The following is a 21,410-nucleotide window of genomic DNA, read 5'->3' on the forward strand; positions in this document are numbered from 1 at the left end:
CGACGATGTCAGTGTCTCGTTTTCACACGACGGTTGTAATGATTTTTTGTAAATAACGATGTCAATATTAACGATAATATCGTTATCGCTTAACTTTCGAACTATGATTGTTTAACGTTTATAATTTATGAAAATACCATATGAGTTTACAAGTATAAACAAACGTTAGTTGCGTTTTTTTGTGATTTTTTTTCTAAATTATTGTTAATATTATTTGTATTGCATCATATCTGTTATAGTTGGTGCATATTATACTTGTAATCATTATATTAATTATATTAAAGTCTTGCTGTTGAAAGGAAAATTTATTATTTTCCCATTAGTACGGTTCAAATTGTTTTCGTCCTCAGGGATGGTGCAAACCCTATTCCACTTGAAAGTATATGAAACTGAAAATTTGTCACTTAGGCCGAGGTACGCCTCCGCGTATCACTCAAAAAAGATTTCATTTGGTTTGATTAGGTACTTTCAATAGCAGAAAATCTAATAATAATTATTTTAAATATTTTATTATGCTGAGAGTAACTTTTGTGCTGCAAAATATTATAAGTGTATATTTGTGAGAGAAAAACACAAAGTTTTCGTATATCTATGAATTACGTAAATACTTCAGTCGTATATGTTGCAAAAAAACATTAATTTATTTTAAAATTTCTATATTTTGAATACTTCCTTAATTAATAAAAAAATTAGTAAGAGGTTTATCAATTTTTTTTCTTTAATAAAAACCATTGCATTGTACATACATTATTATATTTTTGTAAAATGTACATGTATTTAATTTATTTATGAAAAGACAATCATTTGTCAAGTGTAATAATTTCCAAAAGTTAAACAGTTAAGTATTAAAAATATCGATCCAATACTATTTTAAGATATTTTAAAATTTAATATTTTTATAAATTAAGAAAAAAAATTAAATGCTAATGTGTTCATTGTTCATGTTAAGTAATATTTTACTCAAAGGTTTGAAAAAGGTGATATCAGTATTTTTTGAAATACCTACTATAAGTAAAAGTAAAGTCATTTATTACTCTCTGAAGCCATCTATTGGTGGTATTTCGATCAATCGTACAAAATGTGAGAGATGTTTGCATTTTGAAGGATTCGCATTCTGAACTTCAGTAAAAAATAAAAAAATCCATTGATTTTTTTTAAAGAAATAAATAAGAAAATGTTGTAAACGGGGAACCTGAAACGCGTAAAAAATTATATTTTAAATATTAAATACTGTATTAGTTAGAAATGAATGTTATTGACTATTGTATTCATTCTTTAAAATATTTTGATATTGTAATTTTAAATATTCGATGTTACTTATATTTAAAATTTTTATTTGGATTTACCCCACGTATTAAAATGTAATTTTAACATTGGAGTGATTTAATACATATTTAAATAAATTAAAGCAGATTTCTAATTGATAGATTGATCATTGAGTGGTGGTTTATTGAGTTAATTAATTATTGTTATATTAAATTTAATGTTGTCATTTGATTTTTAACTATATAGGTACGGTTTTTTTATTATTTTTTTTTATATCAGATTGGTTCTTATATTAATTAAAAATATATATGTCATATTTTGTAGTTGTTCTGTTAATGTTCATCAAATAAAATTATATTTTTAACAATTTTATTTGTTTAAAATAAAATAATTTAAAATATCTTATATTTTTAAAAAAAAAAAAATTAAACATTTTCAATTTAATATTAATACGTTATAATAATAAAATAACACTTTAACTGTAATGGAAAATTCAAAATATAGCGTATAAAAACCAAACATTCTTGACAAATGCCTATGTAAATAGCTGATGAATATATTAACAGAGTGTATAGGTTAGCAGCTGTTAATTAAATTTTAAAAACGATAATAATATGGCATTCATAAATCTGGTTCATTAATTCGTTTTTATTATATTCACAGATCTTTAGTTTTTTATAGGATTTTTGGATTTACTTGAATTTGAAAATTAAATTTATCGTGTAAAATTTAAATCAATATTCGATTAAATAATGAATACATTTTTTGATTACAGTGAAAGAAATGCCGAAATTGGTGAAACTTGCACCCAATGGATCGACAGACAGGTTGCCGTTACAAGAATCAAAAAAACGAAAAAGGCCAATTGGGAAAAGCCACGCTTTAGTTACCAGTAAACCTTTAACGATAGGTAAGATAATTTTTGAAGTCGTTATCGTATAATATAATATTATACCTGTAGGTATAAAATAATAAATGGTTGAATATTGAAATAGGGTCTATTATGAAACATAGTTACGAATATATTTTTGATGACATCTGATATTATATTATTTAATATTTTACAAAATAAAAAAAATAAAACATTTTTCTTTTCAATAGTTACTATTTGATTGTAAAACGTCATGGTGAAAAACTTTTATTGTCTTCCTCATTTTTTAAATACCTATAATATAAAATAATGCTAGTGTACTGATGTGTTAAAGTGCTGCTGGTTCCAATTTTTTTTTTTTTTTATTATTTATTTATATTAGGTATATGCTTATTAGACTTGGTGTTTAGGCTAAATAAAATCTTTTTGGTATGAACGAATATAATTTTTATTTTGCTTTTGTAATGTGAATTATGCAAATGTAGTCACTTTGATTTTTTTACGATTTCGTGATTTGAGTATTATAACGTCTCCCAAGACGTTTATCTTGCACGCTTATTATAATGCAGTTGCCCTCGTCGAATGATGACATTTCCGGACAACACTGTAGTACTGAACATAGAATATTTGAGTTTTAATATTATTATTTATTATCTTTTCCATTGTATACAAATTATTTTACCAATAAAACTATACATTGTTTTATTGTTGTTAAAAAATAAAGATAATAACATATTGAAATTTAATATGTATAACTCATAACTTAATCATTCTAAGTATTAATATCCTGTTTTATTTACTAAATGTGTAAATACTTACATTTTTTTTTTTTTTTAATATGAATATAATTACACTCTTTAAATGCAAGAATAATTTTTAAAAAACATTTGCAAAAATGGATTACGTTCTAATTGATTTGGCACACCGTCATTTAATAATAAAATTAATAATAGCCACACAGATTATATCTTCACTCTATAGTGAACAATATGAAATCTTTACAAAAAATAATTCTAATATATTTAATTGTTTTTATGACGTATCGTTAAATAAAATATATATATATAGATGTATATAAACTAAAAGTAGGTATAAACGCTTATCATGAATTTTTTTTATTATTTCTTACAGTGTACGTACAGTATTTATTCATTTTCTTTTATTTAATAATAATTGTACCGTTTTAAACCATTATATTTTATAAGTTATTTGAATACTTTTTGTACGTCAACGTTTACATTTTATAGAATAATATAGGTATTATGGTTTTTTGTAAATAATTCATGAGTCATAATTAAAAAAAATCTTTTAAAATTTTTCTCCGTATCTCTTCGCGTTTCTATAATTGAGTATTCCAAAAAAATAATCATTTACTAATAACAAATTTAGAACTATGTGTTAAATATATAAATATGTATACAGGTTTATAAGTATAAAATAAATAATATAAACGTGTTTTGACAATTGCAACCAATATAGCCATGAAAATTGTAATAATAGTACAAAATAATATGTTCACATATATTATTTTTTTTTAAATAAATATTTGTCGGACATTATGTCCATATTAGTTTTTGTCTTAATATTTCATAAAAAGTAATCAATAGATACAATGTGCTTGTGTATTATGAACTGTTTATTATGGACCGGGAGCGTAGTGGTGAGAATCAATGTGAATTGTGAATGGCGGATTTCAATCTTGTTTTTAGCATCATCAATTTAACTGCGGAAGTTTATAGTACAATGGAAGCCGGATAGATTATTATTATTATTATTATTTCCCGATAATTTATCAGCTTATGTACATAATTATTTTGGTAAACACTGAAAGAGAATAGAAATAATATACAAATAATGGTATTATTATACTAACATTTTCATTTTACTATACGTGTTTCTATTATCTATATTACTTATGTAGGTACATATAAAAGTATATTTATTTTAGTATTTGCGATATTTGTAATTCAATATTTGATTTATTCTTTTAATGTAGTTGCTCCCACTCCAATAGCAACAACCCGAAATGAAGACTCTATTAACTCGGCCAAATATACTACGTATGCGTCGCAGACCAATCCGGCACTGGTGTTGAAGAAAAAAGATTCTACTGTACAATGCAGTCAAACGACAACCATCAAAAGTACGCAATTAATTCATTATTTTACTATAAACCCATCCCACTCAGTATAAATTTTCTTATGAATGTAATTCAATTTAGCTGGCGTCAGTGGAAGTATACCGGTCGGCATAGCTGTAGCCAGACAAAGGTATACCCAAAGTTCTTCCAACACGGAAGTTCAAAGACAACGAGAGACCACTACAACGACGGTATCTATGCCCGAAGTCGTTCATCAGTCTCCGATGCAAACAATGGGTAAACAGACGCCAGACTCATTAAAACATTATATAAAACTGTATCATCATTCATCACTATTAGTAGTTGTGTTTAGTTAGACATTTTTATGTCTAGACAATGTGTATGTGATTACGTTGAGAAGGCCCTTCGACAAATTAATATTCGATTAATAAAATACAAAAACAAAAATAATTTTATACACAGTGATTAATATTTATAATATTGAGTATTATTTTGACCATTCGAATTAAGTTTATCCTATAAAATGAATTAATAATTAATATACCACTGGAATGAGTAAGATATGTGATTTGTGTTAACTCGGTGTATGTTCATTAGTGTTGTCCTATAACGATTGTTCCATGACGACTGGATCAACAACAGGTATAAACCGATGGCCGTCGTCTGGGAGCTGTAGCATTCCTCAAAATACTATCGGAAGCCAATGGAGTTTTCAAAACACTACGTTAAGAGGTAAACTTTAAATACGCTAAGCAATATTGCTTGATTTTACTTATTCTCTTTCAATATTAAATTAATATTAAAGATATTTACAAGTGTCTCATATAATATGTGTATATTTTGTGAAGCTCCTGCTTTGGAACAGCAAACTGTGCAGCCAGTCGGATATCAACTAGTCCAAGATCAATCCGGCCAATATTTTCTTTTACCTCAAAACTCAATTTCCGGTTAGTAAAAATAAATAATCATAAATGCAGATTTATTTGCTACATAATATTTATTAATTGTTATGCAAAACTATGGTATTTCATCAATTTAAATGTTATTATTATGTAGGTTTAATGGCTATGCCGTTTGATTATTGCAAGTCCGAAACACAAAATCACCATCAACCTAATCAAGGTTATACTTTAATTCAACAGCCACAACAGCAGATGACTACTCTATCGCCTATCATTAACCATCATCCGCAGTATACGTCTATTGCTAGTTCAGGTAAATATTATTTTTATTTGCCAACTGTTGATCTGACTCTGAAATAATTTTTTATGCCTTTTTTTTAGGTTCGTTCCTGATTCAACAAGTCAGTTCTTCTACTCCTCCGGCCCTCATAAACACTCATCATCAACTATCCGACAATAGTACACATCCACAACCGTTAATACAGTTGACATCGCCTGAAAATCAGATGATAATTTTCAATCAACAACAATCAGCTATCGTGGCTCAACCACTAATTGGTCATCTTCAACCGCCACATTCAGGATTGACTATTGCAACTCAAATGCAATCTGGATGTCAAAATCAAATCAACGATATACAGACAGTATCTGAGTCGGTAACTGTTCAAACAAAACTAGTACAACAATCTATTACCGAGAAGAGTACGATTTCAAGACATACAGAAGAAAATGTGTCAATTTCATTAGACTATTGTAATACTACTATCAGTGAACCAGAAAAAGACTTAAAACAAGATTTTTCAGCACCAGAACAACTTTTGGAATCTGAAGCTATTATATCACATGATGCTAGCAACCAAACAGATATTCAAAATGAAGATGAAACTTATCATCCATTGATTGAAGAGAGCAAAGAACCTAATTTCACTGAGAGCGCACAAGACTGTATAAATAATGACCAACCTTTGACTGAAAGTACTACTCAAACTACAGTTTTATCTATAGCTGAAAATTCTAATACACCAGATATTACTGGACTGGAGCTGTTGTTGAATAGCATTGAACAGTTTGAAAAACGAAACTCTACTGAACAATTGGATAGTTATCATACTCAAGAAGTTGTGATGAATACTATAGAACAGGACAATGTTCATACACCAGATACTGATGTAAATACTGTCGAGGAAACAGAAGAAAAAGGTGTGAACAAGATTGATTTGCTTTTGTTGGCTGAACAGTTTTTGGAAACTGAAAAATCAAGCGAGACTTCTGAACAAAACAATACCAGTAAGAGTTACTCAAACAATAATAATTTAACTGGTAAGTGTGTTATTTAAGTTGTATTTACATATTATTAGGGCTCAACCTTTAATCGTCTAAAAATTTACTAAACATATATGCAGTTAAGTAATTAATAAAGCAAAGATGAAATATTATTTATTTTTTTTTTTTGAAATATATTGATAATATAATATATATATCTACACATTTATAATCAATTTATAATAGATATACTATATATTTATAATTTATTTATTTTTCAAAGTATAAGTATTTTAAATTTATATCATTATTACAAAATATAAATTTAAAATTTAAGAAAATTTTAATCATATAATTATTTTAGCTGTAATAATCATCAAACATACATAAAAAAATGTAAAACCAAAAATATGGATTTAAAATTAAAAATCTTTAAGTAGGTAGCAAAATTATGCCCTAAAAACTTTTAATATTTCATTGGTAAAGTCATGTTATTACTTAATAACTTACCTAGTAGTAATAAATCTAAAAAGAAAATAATATATATATATATTTAAAATGTACTTAATGGTGAAATTATGCTAATTTTTATGAATTTATGAATTTATATATGTTTTTGTTTTTAATTGTAGAGGAAAAAGTATGCAGTTATGAATTTGAAGAAAATACCACTAAACCACTCGAGGTGACAATGAATAAAAATGGCACTAAAAAAGTTTACACTAAGAAATCATTCGCTCAAAGTAGCAATGTTTTTCAGTCGGTTGACAAATTAAAAGTTAACTCAAAATTAGATACAATCAAAAAGTCACCTAAATACTCTAATGTTAAAGTTCAAAATCGAAAAATGTCTGATTCAAGTTTATCATCGTCTGGTCAAGTAAAACGCGGACCAGGTCGTCCAAAAAAAGTATTGAAATGCGAGGAAGGAAATAATAACAATAGTAATATTGAACAAGATATAAAAGAAAAACAGTTGAAATTGGATTGTAGTTCAAAAACCAAATATAAGACTTCTAGTTCCTCATCTTCAGATCTCTCTCCTCCCGTGTTGGAACCGTGGAGTCCTTTTTCACCTAGAAAGATTTCTACACATACCCCACCCACATTATCACCAGTTTCATCAGGAGCTAAATTATCTGATGTTCAAAAATTATTGGATGATGATAAGTCTTTTCAGAAAAAAATGATCAAAAAACGCTCTACATCATCAATTATGGTATGCAACATATTTCAATTGAACTATCTGTATCTACTTTAAAGTTTTTAATTTATTTTTTAGACTATTGAAGATGAATTCAGACCACCTTTAAAGAAACGAAAAGTTGGCCGACCAAGAAAAAACCCTAATCCATTTGACGAAGTCATTAAAAAACATCTGTCCCAGAGTCCAAAGAAAGATAAACAGCTTTCTTTATCATCAGAATTATTAAGCAGTGTTTCTACAATTAAAATTAATAAAATAGAGACACCGTCTTGTAGCCAATACAAAATAAAACCTAAGTTAAAAGCTGAAGTTAAAGTAAGTTATCATAATTAGTATATAATAAATATCTAAGTTAATAATATATTGATATTATTGATAAATATCTTGGAATGATTTAAAATCTTGTCAGGATTTTTCCAGAATTATTTGTATCAATTATTAAATATGTTTTTCATCAAAAAAATTCTGAATTCATTAGTTAAAATAAAATTTACTGATTCATATTAAAACGTAATGGTATTCTCAAATAACAAATGTTTATGTATTAACTATTTATACTGCAAATGATTTGCTTATATTTTAGTATTTATTCATTTAATTCACTAACAAATTTACAGATTAAACATTGGGATGTGGAAGATGAAGATGACGAGATCCAAGACCAAGACGACATACTAGGGTTACCAGAATATGTGTGTAAAAAACGCCAAATAGCTGATGCATTGCATAGAGTGGTGATTATTAAATATTAATAATGTCTTACACAAATATACCCACATATTAAAATTTAAAATTGAATACATTTTTTTTTTAATATTAACACTTTTATATTAATGATTTCAAATAATCTAGTATACTGTACATTTTATTCATATTTTAACTAAATTAACTTATTTTTTAATAAGCTACACATTTGATTATAAATTTTAAAAAAAATTGCAGTTTTTAGAAATATTATTCAACTATAACACTTAACCATGCAAATTTGTAAATGTATATCAAATAAATGGTTTTCAAATAAAAAATCTACATATTTCAAAAATAAAATAGAGTTTAATTTTCAAGTACTTACTTATATAAATGATAAAATATAAAACACTGCAAGTACTGAGTTGAAAATATTAGGATTTGTTAAACATATATTTCAAGTCTACTATTTTATTATTTTCATAGGTATATAAAAATGATTCAAAGGCGAACAAATCAATTTAATTTATAGATTATTTTAAATACTTATTTTTTTTTTAAATGTTAACAGTGTTAAAATTTTTATTATATTTTATTGTATTTTCTCTATTTTCACAATTTACATTTTTGTATTTATAAATAATGTATATAAATTCACACACACACACACACACCTATACATATGTTATATTATGTATGATTTATGATCATTTAAATGTTTCTTATAGTCTCCCTGTACTGTCAATAAGCCAGCAGTAATCCCTAAGAAGAGAATGTTTTCAAATACATCATTAGATAGTCTAGACAGCTTAGACGATGCTGCTTCATCTCAGAAAAAAGAAACATCATATAACTCTGTTCCAGTGAAAAGTCAAACTTCAGAGTCTTCTGATAATTCTCTTGTCCTAAGTAATGAAGGTTAGTATTTATAACTTATAATTTTAATTGGTGATGGGTAATTCTGGATTTTGGATTCTATGTTGTGTTCATTGGTGGTTTCAGAACGGGATAGTTCTACTACGGTCGAACTCGCTGAACGACAATGCACACCTGTCAGTCCGAGTCGACCGAATGTAGAAATAACTACCGCCGATGTGAGTGTCTCGTTACTGTTATATAGTTGTGTGATTATATTTTAAATAATTATTTTTATTTATAGGATGATGATCATGAAAGAAAAAGACTGAAAAAGAAACGCAAACATAGGAAACACAAACATAGTCATGACGAATCAAGAACCAAACATAAACACAAACACCACAAAAAACATCACAAGAAGCATAAGCGACATCGAGATTCTGAACTAGAGCTTTCTGTAACTGAGCCACCTACTCTATCTCCTCAAAGACTTATTGAAGACAACATTGAAGATGATGATGACGATGACGAAAATGATGATTGCAAATCTAAAGAAGTAAGTAAAACCGGTATTATTTAAAAACTAAATCTCCAGTTTTAATATTTAATAATTTATCAATTTTCTTTAATAATATTGAGTTATTCAATTACCTGAATCATGTAATTATATTATATTGACTTATTAAATACATAAATAAACTTAATTATAAACTAGAAATTATAAAAATTAACGTGATTAAAATACTTTAGAATGACTCCAGTGAAGTTGAAAGCAGTGACGTACCAGCATTTTTATCTGACCAGCAAATATGGAAGTGGTCAGGTGACAGTTATAAGCGTCCAGGTCGGGGTGGCAATAAAAAAACCTTTTACAGGTCCATCAGTAGAGGAGATGAAACAATAAGTGTATGTTGTATTATTATGTACAATACTAATATATTTTTGTTTTGTTTGATAGATTTGCAGTTAAATAATTATTATATATTATTTTTGTTTTTCATCAGATTGGTGATTGTGCTGTGTTTTTGTCTTCTGGTCAATTGGATCGACCTTTTATTGGCAAAGTCAACTGTATGTGGGAGACCAACCAGGAAAAAATGCAAGTAAAAGTATTTTGGTTTTATCATCCTGAAGAGACGGCCAGTGACTTTACTGGAAATCTACCATACCCAGTAAGTTTAATATATTCAAGTTTTTATTATGATCACAGTGTATTTTTATTATGTTGTTTAACACTATAGGGAGCATTGTTCAAATCACCTCATAATGACATTAATGATGTACAAAGCATTATGAATAGGTGTCAAGTGGTATCAATAAAAGAGTTCAGTTCAATCATCGAAAAGGATGCTAAACGTTTGAAAAATATATATATAAATAATGATCTGTTCTATTTAGCTGGAGATTATGAGCCAGTTATGAAAATGATTAACTTCAGTGATGGTGTAGTATTGACACCGAGTAATACATAATTTACTCGTTAATAATAATTTCAAAAATTATTATTTATTATTTATACTAATTAATATTGTTTATTTATAATATCACTCTGTATACTCATACTTTTATACATATATTATTATTATTATTTTTATAATACACAATTATTTATTATTTAGGTTTTTATTTCAGTCTTATTAGTTATTTGTTAACTGTTAAAACTTCGTCTAAAGACTAATTTTTGGCTCCAAAATGTGAAAATTAAACAACTTTTTCATTAGTTTTGTTCAGCTGTATTTAAAATACAATTTGTATATATTTACTATTGAACATAATTAATGTTGTGTCGTATGTATGTACATTATAACTTTATATTTTGTGTAGATCTCCTTTTTATTCAACTGAGCCATGATGAAAGTGTAATATGTTCGGTTCCTAATAAATTGTGATCGTGTTTCATATTACTAAAGAATCAAAAATTATTTTTCATTAGTTTATAACAAAGAATATTTAAATTCCTGGATTTTGTTTTTTCGTTTCTGGCTATATTTTTATTTAGTTGCAATTATTATTTGCCATAAGCTATAAACTATTTCATTTAAATTCCACTACTGTAGTAAAAATCTATTAAACTAATTTTATAACAGAAATATTACCTATTTGTTTACACGATTCAATGTTTATTGAGAATGGTAGATTCTCTAAAATTGTATTTATATTTTATGTATTTATTTAATTTTTTTTTTTACACATTTGACATGTGTTTGATAGAAGTATTTAGTGTTTTATTATTATTATTATTTAGTTTTATTTATTGTATTATAATTTTTATGTAATAACTAATAACATATAATGTTGTATTATGAAATTATTTTGTATTAATTTTGTTTGTAATTGTTAAAAAATGAAATGTGACTAGTGTGTTGCATTTATTCTGTTTTATTTACTGAATATAACCACAAAATAAAAATCATATTTTAAGTTTATATTTTGAAATTTACAAACCTTTTTGAAGTAGATAATATATTCCTAATATAGTTTATTCTATGTGTGTTATACAATATACAATAAATACAATGTACTTTATTATCATTTATTCTGTATCATCATAATATGTATTTTGGAATACATAAATTGTCGACTTTAATATGATATGTAATACAAATTTGACTCTATTTATATTTTATTATCTGTCATATTATGCCATATACTACCTATATATTATTATTGTAATAAGATGTTATTACTTATAACTAATAATAAAACAGAATTAGTATAATTTGTTCATCTAATTATATTTTATTGGAGATCACCTATTTATCTACCTAAGCTAAATTGTAACATACTTATTATAACATTTTGATGTGATTGTTCACTTTTTATTTTTAACTAAGAAATTTATGTTATAAATAACTATAATTTATTACATTGGAGACAATGTGTGCAGGTATTCTTGATTACATTTAGAAACAAATATCAATATTTCAATTATTTATTAACAATAACAATAAAGTTTTTTGATCCAAGAAATAAAAACTTTTAGACTTTAATTTTGTAAATGTAGTTGTATTTTATTTATGAGAAATCTGAAAACGTGAATATGGGATTATAATATTATCACATTTCAATAATTGTTTAATAATTTTTTTATTTCCATCGGAATTTTATGTCGTTATGCACAAATGTGCAATTATACAAATGTCTATGCTTATTAGAGTTGTGAAAAGAGTTGCTCTGATTGGCTCATTTTTATAGCGGCAAGTTCAAAACTATAAAATCAAATGATTAAAACGATAAAAGGTTAAGCACCTATATTGGCTATATTACGTATTAACGGACGTGTACGACGAAGAAAAAATGAATAAGTGAGATGCGGTCAAAAATTAGATTATGGAAAAAAACTGCAACTACAGTTATTGTGGATACCTGTCCATTGCTAGTACATATCGTGAACAATTATATTTACAATGTTTGGTGGTGGGCAGCTTAGGCAGTGCTTACCGCGATCCAGATCGCTTAAACTAGAATCTCACTGGATTTTGCATATAAAAATTTTTTTTGCTATGACTTTTCTTCTCAGAATCCCGCGCGCAAATTACCTAGTGAGGTTCTATAAATCGTGGTTTTACCACGAATCATCAACCGCGGTTAACTCCATAGCTTCTCTGAATAAATTGTATTTTATGTCATTCTCATCACTAATAAGTAATAACTATCATCAGTCTTACAACAATACTTGTCATTGGCGACTGGCCTGTCCGTTTTCTCTGTGTCCGTCTCGCAACGTTCGATTCACTACGATTTTTAGATTGAATTACACCTACTGATCGCATTGTCATCCGCGAGTATGTGTGTGCTTATTAATAGTGTTGTGCAGCGTGACGAAACTTCTGCGTAAATTTCGACTTTTTTTTACCAACGGATTACTGGTTATTATAACGTGAGTGCATAGGTGTCGGTACTCGTAAGCATCCATATTATCATCATTAGCTTGAAAAAATGTGACAACCATTTCCCGGAGATGAGCAGCTTTTAAAGGTTGGTTATACATTAGTCATTTATTATATTAATTGTAGGATATCGAAAATTTCTTACACTTTTAGTTACAACATAAAATATTGGATTTTTTGGATTTTAACACATCTCCCATATTGTATACCATATTAATTGTATAGATTTTGTATAGATTAATATAATTCAAGCAACACTAAAAATTAAAATTAAATAAGTAAAATAGTCGTATGGTATATAAATATTGAATGTAATTACCTATTATACCGTGTATTATTGTCGCTACATATTAATTTATTATACATAAAACATAGGTAATATATATCTAAATCCTATATATTTACGCAAATTACGTTTAATAACCTACGATGTTATTATATTACTACTGTGTTTGACGGTGGTAAAATTAGATAAAGTGTGAGTTCGGTAGCGTGAAAGACAAAAATGTTTTAAATAAAACCTAAATAAATCACCTAACCTGACCGTTTTAATCAATTATCTATAAATATCTAAATATGTATGTATACCACCTTATATTATATAAGTACATTTATAGTGAGTAATATCAAAGATACGTGTATGGCTTTATTTTAAATATAAATTGTAATAAGATAATAAGCCTGTACCAATATACTATAGATACTATGATTACAAGTATTTTCTATACAAATAAGTAATTGACAAATAATTAAATATTTTATAAGTATAACTAAAAATTAAAAAAATTATAAAAAGGTTCATTTTTTTGTGTAAATATAATTTATCCAAACGGGTTACAGTTTTTCAGTATAATTTTTATCTTATTACTCATTAGCCAACATTTGGGTAACTTACACAATTTTTTTAGTACTGAATATTCCTAGAGCGTCATATAGCTGTTGTAACCTGGAGTATTTTATGATATTAGATAACCAGACGATAAATTACAGTGCAAAATATAAAGGCAATAACAATTTGCTTTTTTTAATAATTTTAGTTTCTTAATAATAATAAAAATATACAAAAACATTAATTGTTCTTTGTTAATAATTATTTACAAGCTGATCAGCAAAAAATATAATTTGTATTAGGAGATTAATTATTGAGTTGATAATGTATCCCTTATAAATTGTTTAATCAGATAAGTTCATGTCTTCAAAGTATAGGTACATTAGATAATCAACAACGCCTTGACAATGATTTTCAACTCGATGTTAATATTGTTATATGTTTGTTCCTAAGGAAATGTTCTATTATTTTAAAACACCCCCACATAGTCTTTTGATTCGGTACACTATAAATTGGTTTTGTCTGTTTATTAAAAAATTTAGTCACTAAAGACACTAATACATTAATTGTTTAGTACACGAATTAAAAAAAAGAAAAGTATAGTTCAAAAGTCAGTTATTAAGAGTGCTACGTTTATGGTATCAGATTTTCTACTAAGTTGGTCATCTATTTTATATTTTATTTATGTTCCCAAACCTTAAAAACCTCTTGATTACCCTCAATCTCACAGGTTTATAAGTCTTCTTTCATAGTTTTAAAGTAATTGAAAAAATTCTGCTGAAGCTATTGAAGAAACTTACCCCACTCCTAGTTTAGTTTTAGAAACAAACACTCTACAATACAAAAATCCACAGCTAATTCGATAGAATCTCCTACTAAAGTAGAAGTAATTACTTTAATTATTTGTAACCTTTACGTTTTTGATCATCTTACATCTTCTGTCACTATTGCAGGAAACTTTGCTAATGACAAAACCGATCTTGCTACATATTCTTATCTTTAAATATCAGAACAATAGATACAAATGCACTAATAAATCCATTCTATTTAAGACATTTATATTTCACACTAAAAGTCAGAGAATATATTATAAAAATATTTAAAATTTAAAAAAAATAAAATTGTTCATGTCATATGAGGTATCATAATTTATCGCAAAGTAAGAATTTTGATGTTAAACTCACTAAATAATTTTTAACTTCTGCGCCGGTCATAGTATGCCGTTTATTATTTAACGTGATTTAAAGTTAAAAAAACAAGTTTTAATATCTATCAGTGAAAATTACGTTGTTTTAAAACACAAACACTCGATTTAAAACTCTTTTAGCTCACAGAATTGGATATTAGGAAAAGAAAGAAATACGTGAATTTAAGTTTAAAGCGCAATAAGACGACCCAAAATATCGGAAAACTTTTTCTTCTTCCAAGCGCACGTCCTCAAGTCGCTATTGTAGCATGGACGCTTATTGTATGTAAGTTTTAATAATATTTTCAGTTTATGTTTGAGAAAACTTGAATATGTAGTAGAAGCCTCTTGGCCTATCGTAATATACGTACTTATATAATAATATAAATTTGGCAAAAAACGTTGGAGTCAGTTAATGCTTTTTACGAGAATTGACGAGTATATAATAATAATCCTATAAATTACCCGTTATCGGTGTACCGCGTATACCTATGAATTATGATGTGGTAATTAATTTTAAAGTCTTAGGAATGCAAAAATTAGTATATTTTTGTATCCTATATATCATATTGAGTACCTAATATTCTCGCAATTAATCATTTTCATTTTTGTTTATTCGCATAATTACCAATGGCCATTGACTATACATTATTTACACGAGTTACACTAACAATGATTTTTTAGAATATTCATAGTTGTTTAAAGTTTAGGTGAAAGAAATTTCGTTGTTTTCGTGTAGCCATGTAGGAAGTTATTATTATATTATTATTGTTGCTATAAATTAAATTGCGTCAGTTTTTATTTTTTGTTTTAAAAAACACGTTAGTTTTACCAGGTGCATATAATAAAAACAATTGTTTAAAATATTGTATCATTGTGAGCTTTTTTTGAAAAATTAGAAATGTTTAAAATACTTTTATATCACATATATATTCATACCACGTTTATTGTGTACCTAGATTATACGTCTTGTATATACATACATAGTCGAGGCGTATTTAAATGTCACAAACAGAGTAGATACGTATGATATTTAGTGTACTACTACAGTTAGCTGAAACTCGATGGGGTTAATAATTTTAATTTTATAATAAAATATTTTATATTATCATCTAATTTGTGGACGTATATAAATATTATGTAAACTACATCAGAGAGGGGAAAAAAAAAATTACAAAATCATTCACTGTCTCCCTTTTTACTCTGGTAGTGATACTATATATTACTCCAGTTACGGTCGCGTTGCCTATACAAATATTATAGTATACTCGTGCTACGTGATATCCATGTAAATGTTCGGAAAACTGATAAAATAATATACAATTTTAATAATTTTATTTTTCAAATTGTTTTGTTTGGTTGAAGAAAAGTTCTATAATATACTGGTTACTGCAAAAAGAAATTATTGAATTACGCTTCACTTATGTTAAAAACAACAGCTATTGTCTAATTATTGTACCTACTAGAATTTGTTAAAAGCAGTTATGTTTTTAATAAATTACTTTCAATCTATACAATTTTCATTTAGAGCATAAGTACATAATATTTTATAAAATTATAATATTCGTTAATTGTGTAGGTATAAAATTGCAGGGTATGTTTTAATATATTATTACAGAAGAAATTTTGATCTTAAAGCGAGTAAACGTTTTTGTTCCTAGGGTGGATCATAGTTTTTGTTGTTGAAGAGAATATTCTAAAAAGCCACCAAAATGAAATAAAAATGTTCACATGGTTAAATTTTATACATTTATGTATTTTGCAGTTGTGCTAAATCATTAAATCTTAAATATATAGATAACATTCACGTAAAAAGCAAAAAAATCTATACACAATGTAGTACAATTCATTTAAAACAACAAAGATTTTGATTGTAATTTAATTTTAATAATAAATATAATATTAAGTGTTAAATTTGCTTGTGCCAAATGTAATTTTATTGGGTTGATTATTTCTTGTTCTGGGACATTTTGAAATATAAATATTTTTTCTAACGGCATCTATGAAGAATAAAATTATGTAAATTGATTAAATAAACAAATAATTTTATTTTATACATTTAATGATGATTTAGATATTTATTGCTATTTTTTTTTAATTTTTATTTATTATAATATTTGTATTATACAGCCTTATAAGTATTTTGATTCATTGGCTGAATTAAATATATCAATATAAAGGAGTTTTTAAATTATTAAATGATATATATATATATATATATATATATCATGTCTTTATTTCACATAAATTATTAATACAATTGTTAAAAGAATTTATGCTTTACTTTGCGTAATGGTGTTGGGAATTCTGTATACGTTGATTGATTTGGGGAATGTGGAGGATGCATATTGAAAACTTCAGACCTATCGTTTACATCGAATGACTTTAATTGATTGTTAATTGAATCGTTTGACTGAAAAAAAGTATATTTACATAAAAATCATGTATTTTATATTATTATTATTATTATTATTATTTTATTAACTACCTCTGTTTTGAGAATATCTTTTGTTCTATTCTGTATATCAACTATCGTCACATGATGTTTGTCGATGAAAAGCTTGGTGATGTTGGTGAAACTATTGTCGCATTTCTATCAAATGACTTAAGTAATAGATTTATTAATTATTTTTGTAAATGATATAAATATATTTTTATATTACCTTTGGCGATATTTCTCTATTCCACCGTTGTATTGTATGTTCTGCTAATTGCGTTAATGCATGGATTTTGAGCTGACTGATGAAATTAATGTCATGTCCAGGACTGTTTGTAATAATATGATCGTCACGTATGTTTTTAATAAATGTAGTTATTTCTTCATTTGTTTTTGGTGTTGGTTCAATATTTTCAAGTTATTTATCAATATACTCGGTAAATATATTAAATTGTTTTAAGATGATCGGCTGCATAATAGTTGATTTTCGTACAATTGTCTCGAAAATGCACTTTTCTAAATATTGAAGTCTTAAAAGCATACGATTTAAAAACATACGACATATATCATGTGTTTTAGACTCTATTACTAAAACGTTTTCACCACTAAATCATCATGCTAGATAATTTGAAATTGTCAATCTCAAGAAATATGGCTCTTGTATATTTTCCTGGTTGCTCCAAAATAAATTATAGGATATTTCCAGTCAGTGAAAATTTCTTTTTAGAAAGTCAGTTGAAATATTAATATAACGTGATAGAGTTATTATATGCACTGCTACTCTAAATATATTAGTCGGATCGATTCCAATGTGTATAAATTTATGTTTCACAAAGTTTAACGTATGGTCAATAGAACAGATGAGCTCCGAAGGTGGTATTGGTGGGATATACGTACTTAAATATAATTATTTAAACTAAAATTATTAACATTTACTGATAAAAGAAATTAAAATGTAAACAATTACCATCAGAATTATTGCTTTCATCAGACATATCAAACAAAGATTTATTTTTTAAAGTTGATACCTTTTTAATTCTTTTAGGTTTTAAGGTCTCATATTCTTCAACTTCTGTTTCTGTAGAGAATTTTTCAGTTTCAAATTGCTGATACCATGTTTTTTTTTAAATTATCTGTGAAATAAATCAAATAATTTTTTTATGAGTTGAATTTTACAATTGTTTACAAATTGTTTTGGTCCCATATTTTTTACCGTTAAAATATTATATTGTCGATAACTATTGTTGAGTTACTATATGGTTATACATGGATATACGTTTTTTATAAACTATGCATACGCGCGGGGTATCAGCTAAGAAATTCTGGGATTATCCTGCAAAAATTAAAAAACAACATTGTCGCGCAATGTCTAATTATAACAATTGTTGACTCTTAAGAGTCCATTGATAACGCCGCCGGTACGTTTCATGTGTACTTGATTCGTCATAACATAAAACAGTATACAAAAACATCTATAATATGTTTCATGTAGTACTTCGCTGTTCATAAATTTTTATATAGCACACAAAAACAACCTGATGATATCGTGGTTACTGGTTACGTTACAAAGCAACGTTGATCATGAAATACTATAATAACGTCCTCGCGACGTTATAAAACATAATTTGCACAGTGGGACCTGTATATTAAAACCACCAATAGAGAGTAATTAAAATATTAATAATTTATTTGCCATTCAGAAAATTGAGTTAGTAAATACAATATAATGAGTCAATACACCATTGAGGATATTCTCTTATATACCTATATATAATAATATAAAGTTGGAATACTAAAAAAAAAATTATTATTTTCTAATGTGTTATTTTAAAGGATAGTAAAAAACATTAAGTTTGAAAAATAAATACAAAATATATAATAATAAAATGATATATGATATAGATGTACATAAATTATACATAAGAATACAAATAACAATAATTACAACATATACAGAATCGTACATTATAGTCTATTGCATGTTAAAGAAACTAAACAAGTTGTTTAAGTTAATAACTTAAATTACAACTTTTTTTAATAAGTTAAAATTTATAAATAACATCAGCTTAATTTTAAGTTAAAGATAATATTATTCTTTGATATTAGTCTATTACCTGTTACTGGCTGATTTTATGTAGGTACCTATAATATATTATTCATCTTACGAAAATTTACAATGAATTACTCAATTACGTCAAAACTAAGTTAATATGTTCGCGAGCATGGCGTACATTATAGTTTTAAAAATTCTTATTCAAAAACTTAATTTTCACTAATATAGGGCTGAAAATACCTATTTCCGGCCCCTTTATTGATTATGATTTTAAAGGGAGTGATTGCTTATATAAAAACTAAGTTTGAACGTTCATGTTACAATTGTCTGTATTAATCCTACCCAATAATGTCTCTTAATAGTGATAGAAGTTTATGAAATTATATAAGTTACATATTAATATATTATATATTTCTAAATGATAAAAATGAATTTAAACTAATTTAAACAATATTGAAGAAGTTAAAAAAATTAAAATGTTTAAATATATAAAATCGGAACACTTTAATACAATAAATATTATTAGTCTCTATCACTGAAAGTTTATTTTTAATTACTTAAAACATATCGAACTAGGCTTAGGAAAATGAAAAATACGTAGGTATAAAATATCTTTGGGGATTTTCATTACTTTTTTTGTTATATTTAATCGCAATTAATGTCGTAAAAATGAATCTAGGAAAAAAGTTAACTCGATACCCATGAAATTTTTTTTACTTTTTAATGTTCTACATAGTTTTGGTCTAATGTAAGCAACGATAAATAAGACATGATGAGTTTTCAGACTCAGTGGTTTTTGTTCTGATTACTAAGACAAATTGTTCACAGTTATTTAAAATATATTTTTAAGGTATTTTTTCTTTGGGGAAAAATATACTACTAACAATAATTTTAGGTTCTAAACATTTTTATTAAGGAAAGTTTGAATAATATTATTTAAAGTTCTACCGTCAGTCATCAACTATAACTTAAAATACTTAAATGTGTTTTAAAACTATAATTATTATTAATTACTATTTAACAACATTAAAAAAAAATTATTTGTTCATTTGTTTGGTTTCAATCGAATTTTCATTTTATTTAAGTTCATGTTAATTTAATTTTTTTATTAGATTCATGAATATGATAAATAATAAACATACTATATATGATTTATGTTTTATGATATAATGTATCATTTTTTATTGTATTCTCTAGATCAGAGATTCCCAAACTATGGAATTATATGGGTCGTATCATAAAAAGTTTGGGGACCTCTGCTCTAGATTGAAAACAATTATTAAAAACCTTTATTAGAAATTTAAAATCAATGTTATACATAATTTATACTGAGTAAATTTAGTAGGTAGATAATTTAAACACAGTGTTTTACTCGTAAATTAAATTAAATCTATTTTTTTTATTCTACATGAAAAAAATTTAGGGTATTTATAAAAATATAAAAATAATATATTTTTATGCGACTATATTTAAAACCAAGAGGTACATTATATTTTGTTTTACTTAAAATTTAAATAATATTTTAATGATATTTAAAACTTGAGGTATACTCATATGACAAAAGTTTAAATAGGTTTCAAATAAAGTTTTTAAGTACTTAGTTTATAAGTAGCGATTGTAATTTTTCCAATATTTTCTAAATACTTTTTTTTGTTAACCATAACTATATTTTATATAATATACCAAATTAATTCTTATAATTTGTATACAATAAATTATTCATACTATTCATAAATAATATTGGTATATAATGAACACGTATACATTATAATGAAACATACGTGAGTACATTAAATTAATACTGTTATAGTTAAATTCAAACACAAATAAACTAAATGTCAATATAATTTTGAATAAAAG

At 25.8% G+C, this 21,410-nt stretch overlaps 1 protein-coding gene across 5 annotated transcripts in view; it reads left to right on the plus strand.

The window, feature by feature from the left end:
* Nucleotides 1–10,691, plus strand: part of LOC112602480 — a 54,659-nt gene extending 43,968 nt beyond the window's left edge. For all 5 annotated transcript variants that reach the window (XM_025350602.1, XM_025350689.1, XM_025350772.1 and 2 more), the window contains 16 exons: nt 2,042–2,176; nt 4,134–4,280; nt 4,359–4,514; nt 4,836–4,970; nt 5,087–5,185; nt 5,295–5,453; nt 5,522–6,460; nt 7,036–7,622; nt 7,686–7,925; nt 8,228–8,344; nt 9,026–9,215; nt 9,300–9,391; nt 9,457–9,711; nt 9,906–10,061; nt 10,160–10,327; nt 10,397–10,691. In XM_025350602.1, the coding sequence (XP_025206387.1) occupies nt 2,042–2,176; nt 4,134–4,280; nt 4,359–4,514; nt 4,836–4,970; nt 5,087–5,185; nt 5,295–5,453; nt 5,522–6,460; nt 7,036–7,622; nt 7,686–7,925; nt 8,228–8,344; nt 9,026–9,215; nt 9,300–9,391; nt 9,457–9,711; nt 9,906–10,061; nt 10,160–10,327; nt 10,397–10,627 (3,806 nt within the window). In that variant the 3' untranslated portion in view covers nt 10,628–10,691. The remainder of the gene's footprint in view (nt 1–2,041; nt 2,177–4,133; nt 4,281–4,358; nt 4,515–4,835; nt 4,971–5,086; nt 5,186–5,294; nt 5,454–5,521; nt 6,461–7,035; nt 7,623–7,685; nt 7,926–8,227; nt 8,345–9,025; nt 9,216–9,299; nt 9,392–9,456; nt 9,712–9,905; nt 10,062–10,159; nt 10,328–10,396) is intronic.
* The last annotated feature ends 10,719 nt before the right edge of the window (nt 10,692–21,410 follow it).

This window comes from Melanaphis sacchari, unplaced genomic scaffold, assembly GCF_002803265.2.
Source record: "Melanaphis sacchari strain LSU unplaced genomic scaffold, SCAv2.0 Contig0_pilon_pilon, whole genome shotgun sequence".
NCBI classification, from domain to species: domain Eukaryota; kingdom Metazoa; phylum Arthropoda; class Insecta; order Hemiptera; family Aphididae; genus Melanaphis; species Melanaphis sacchari.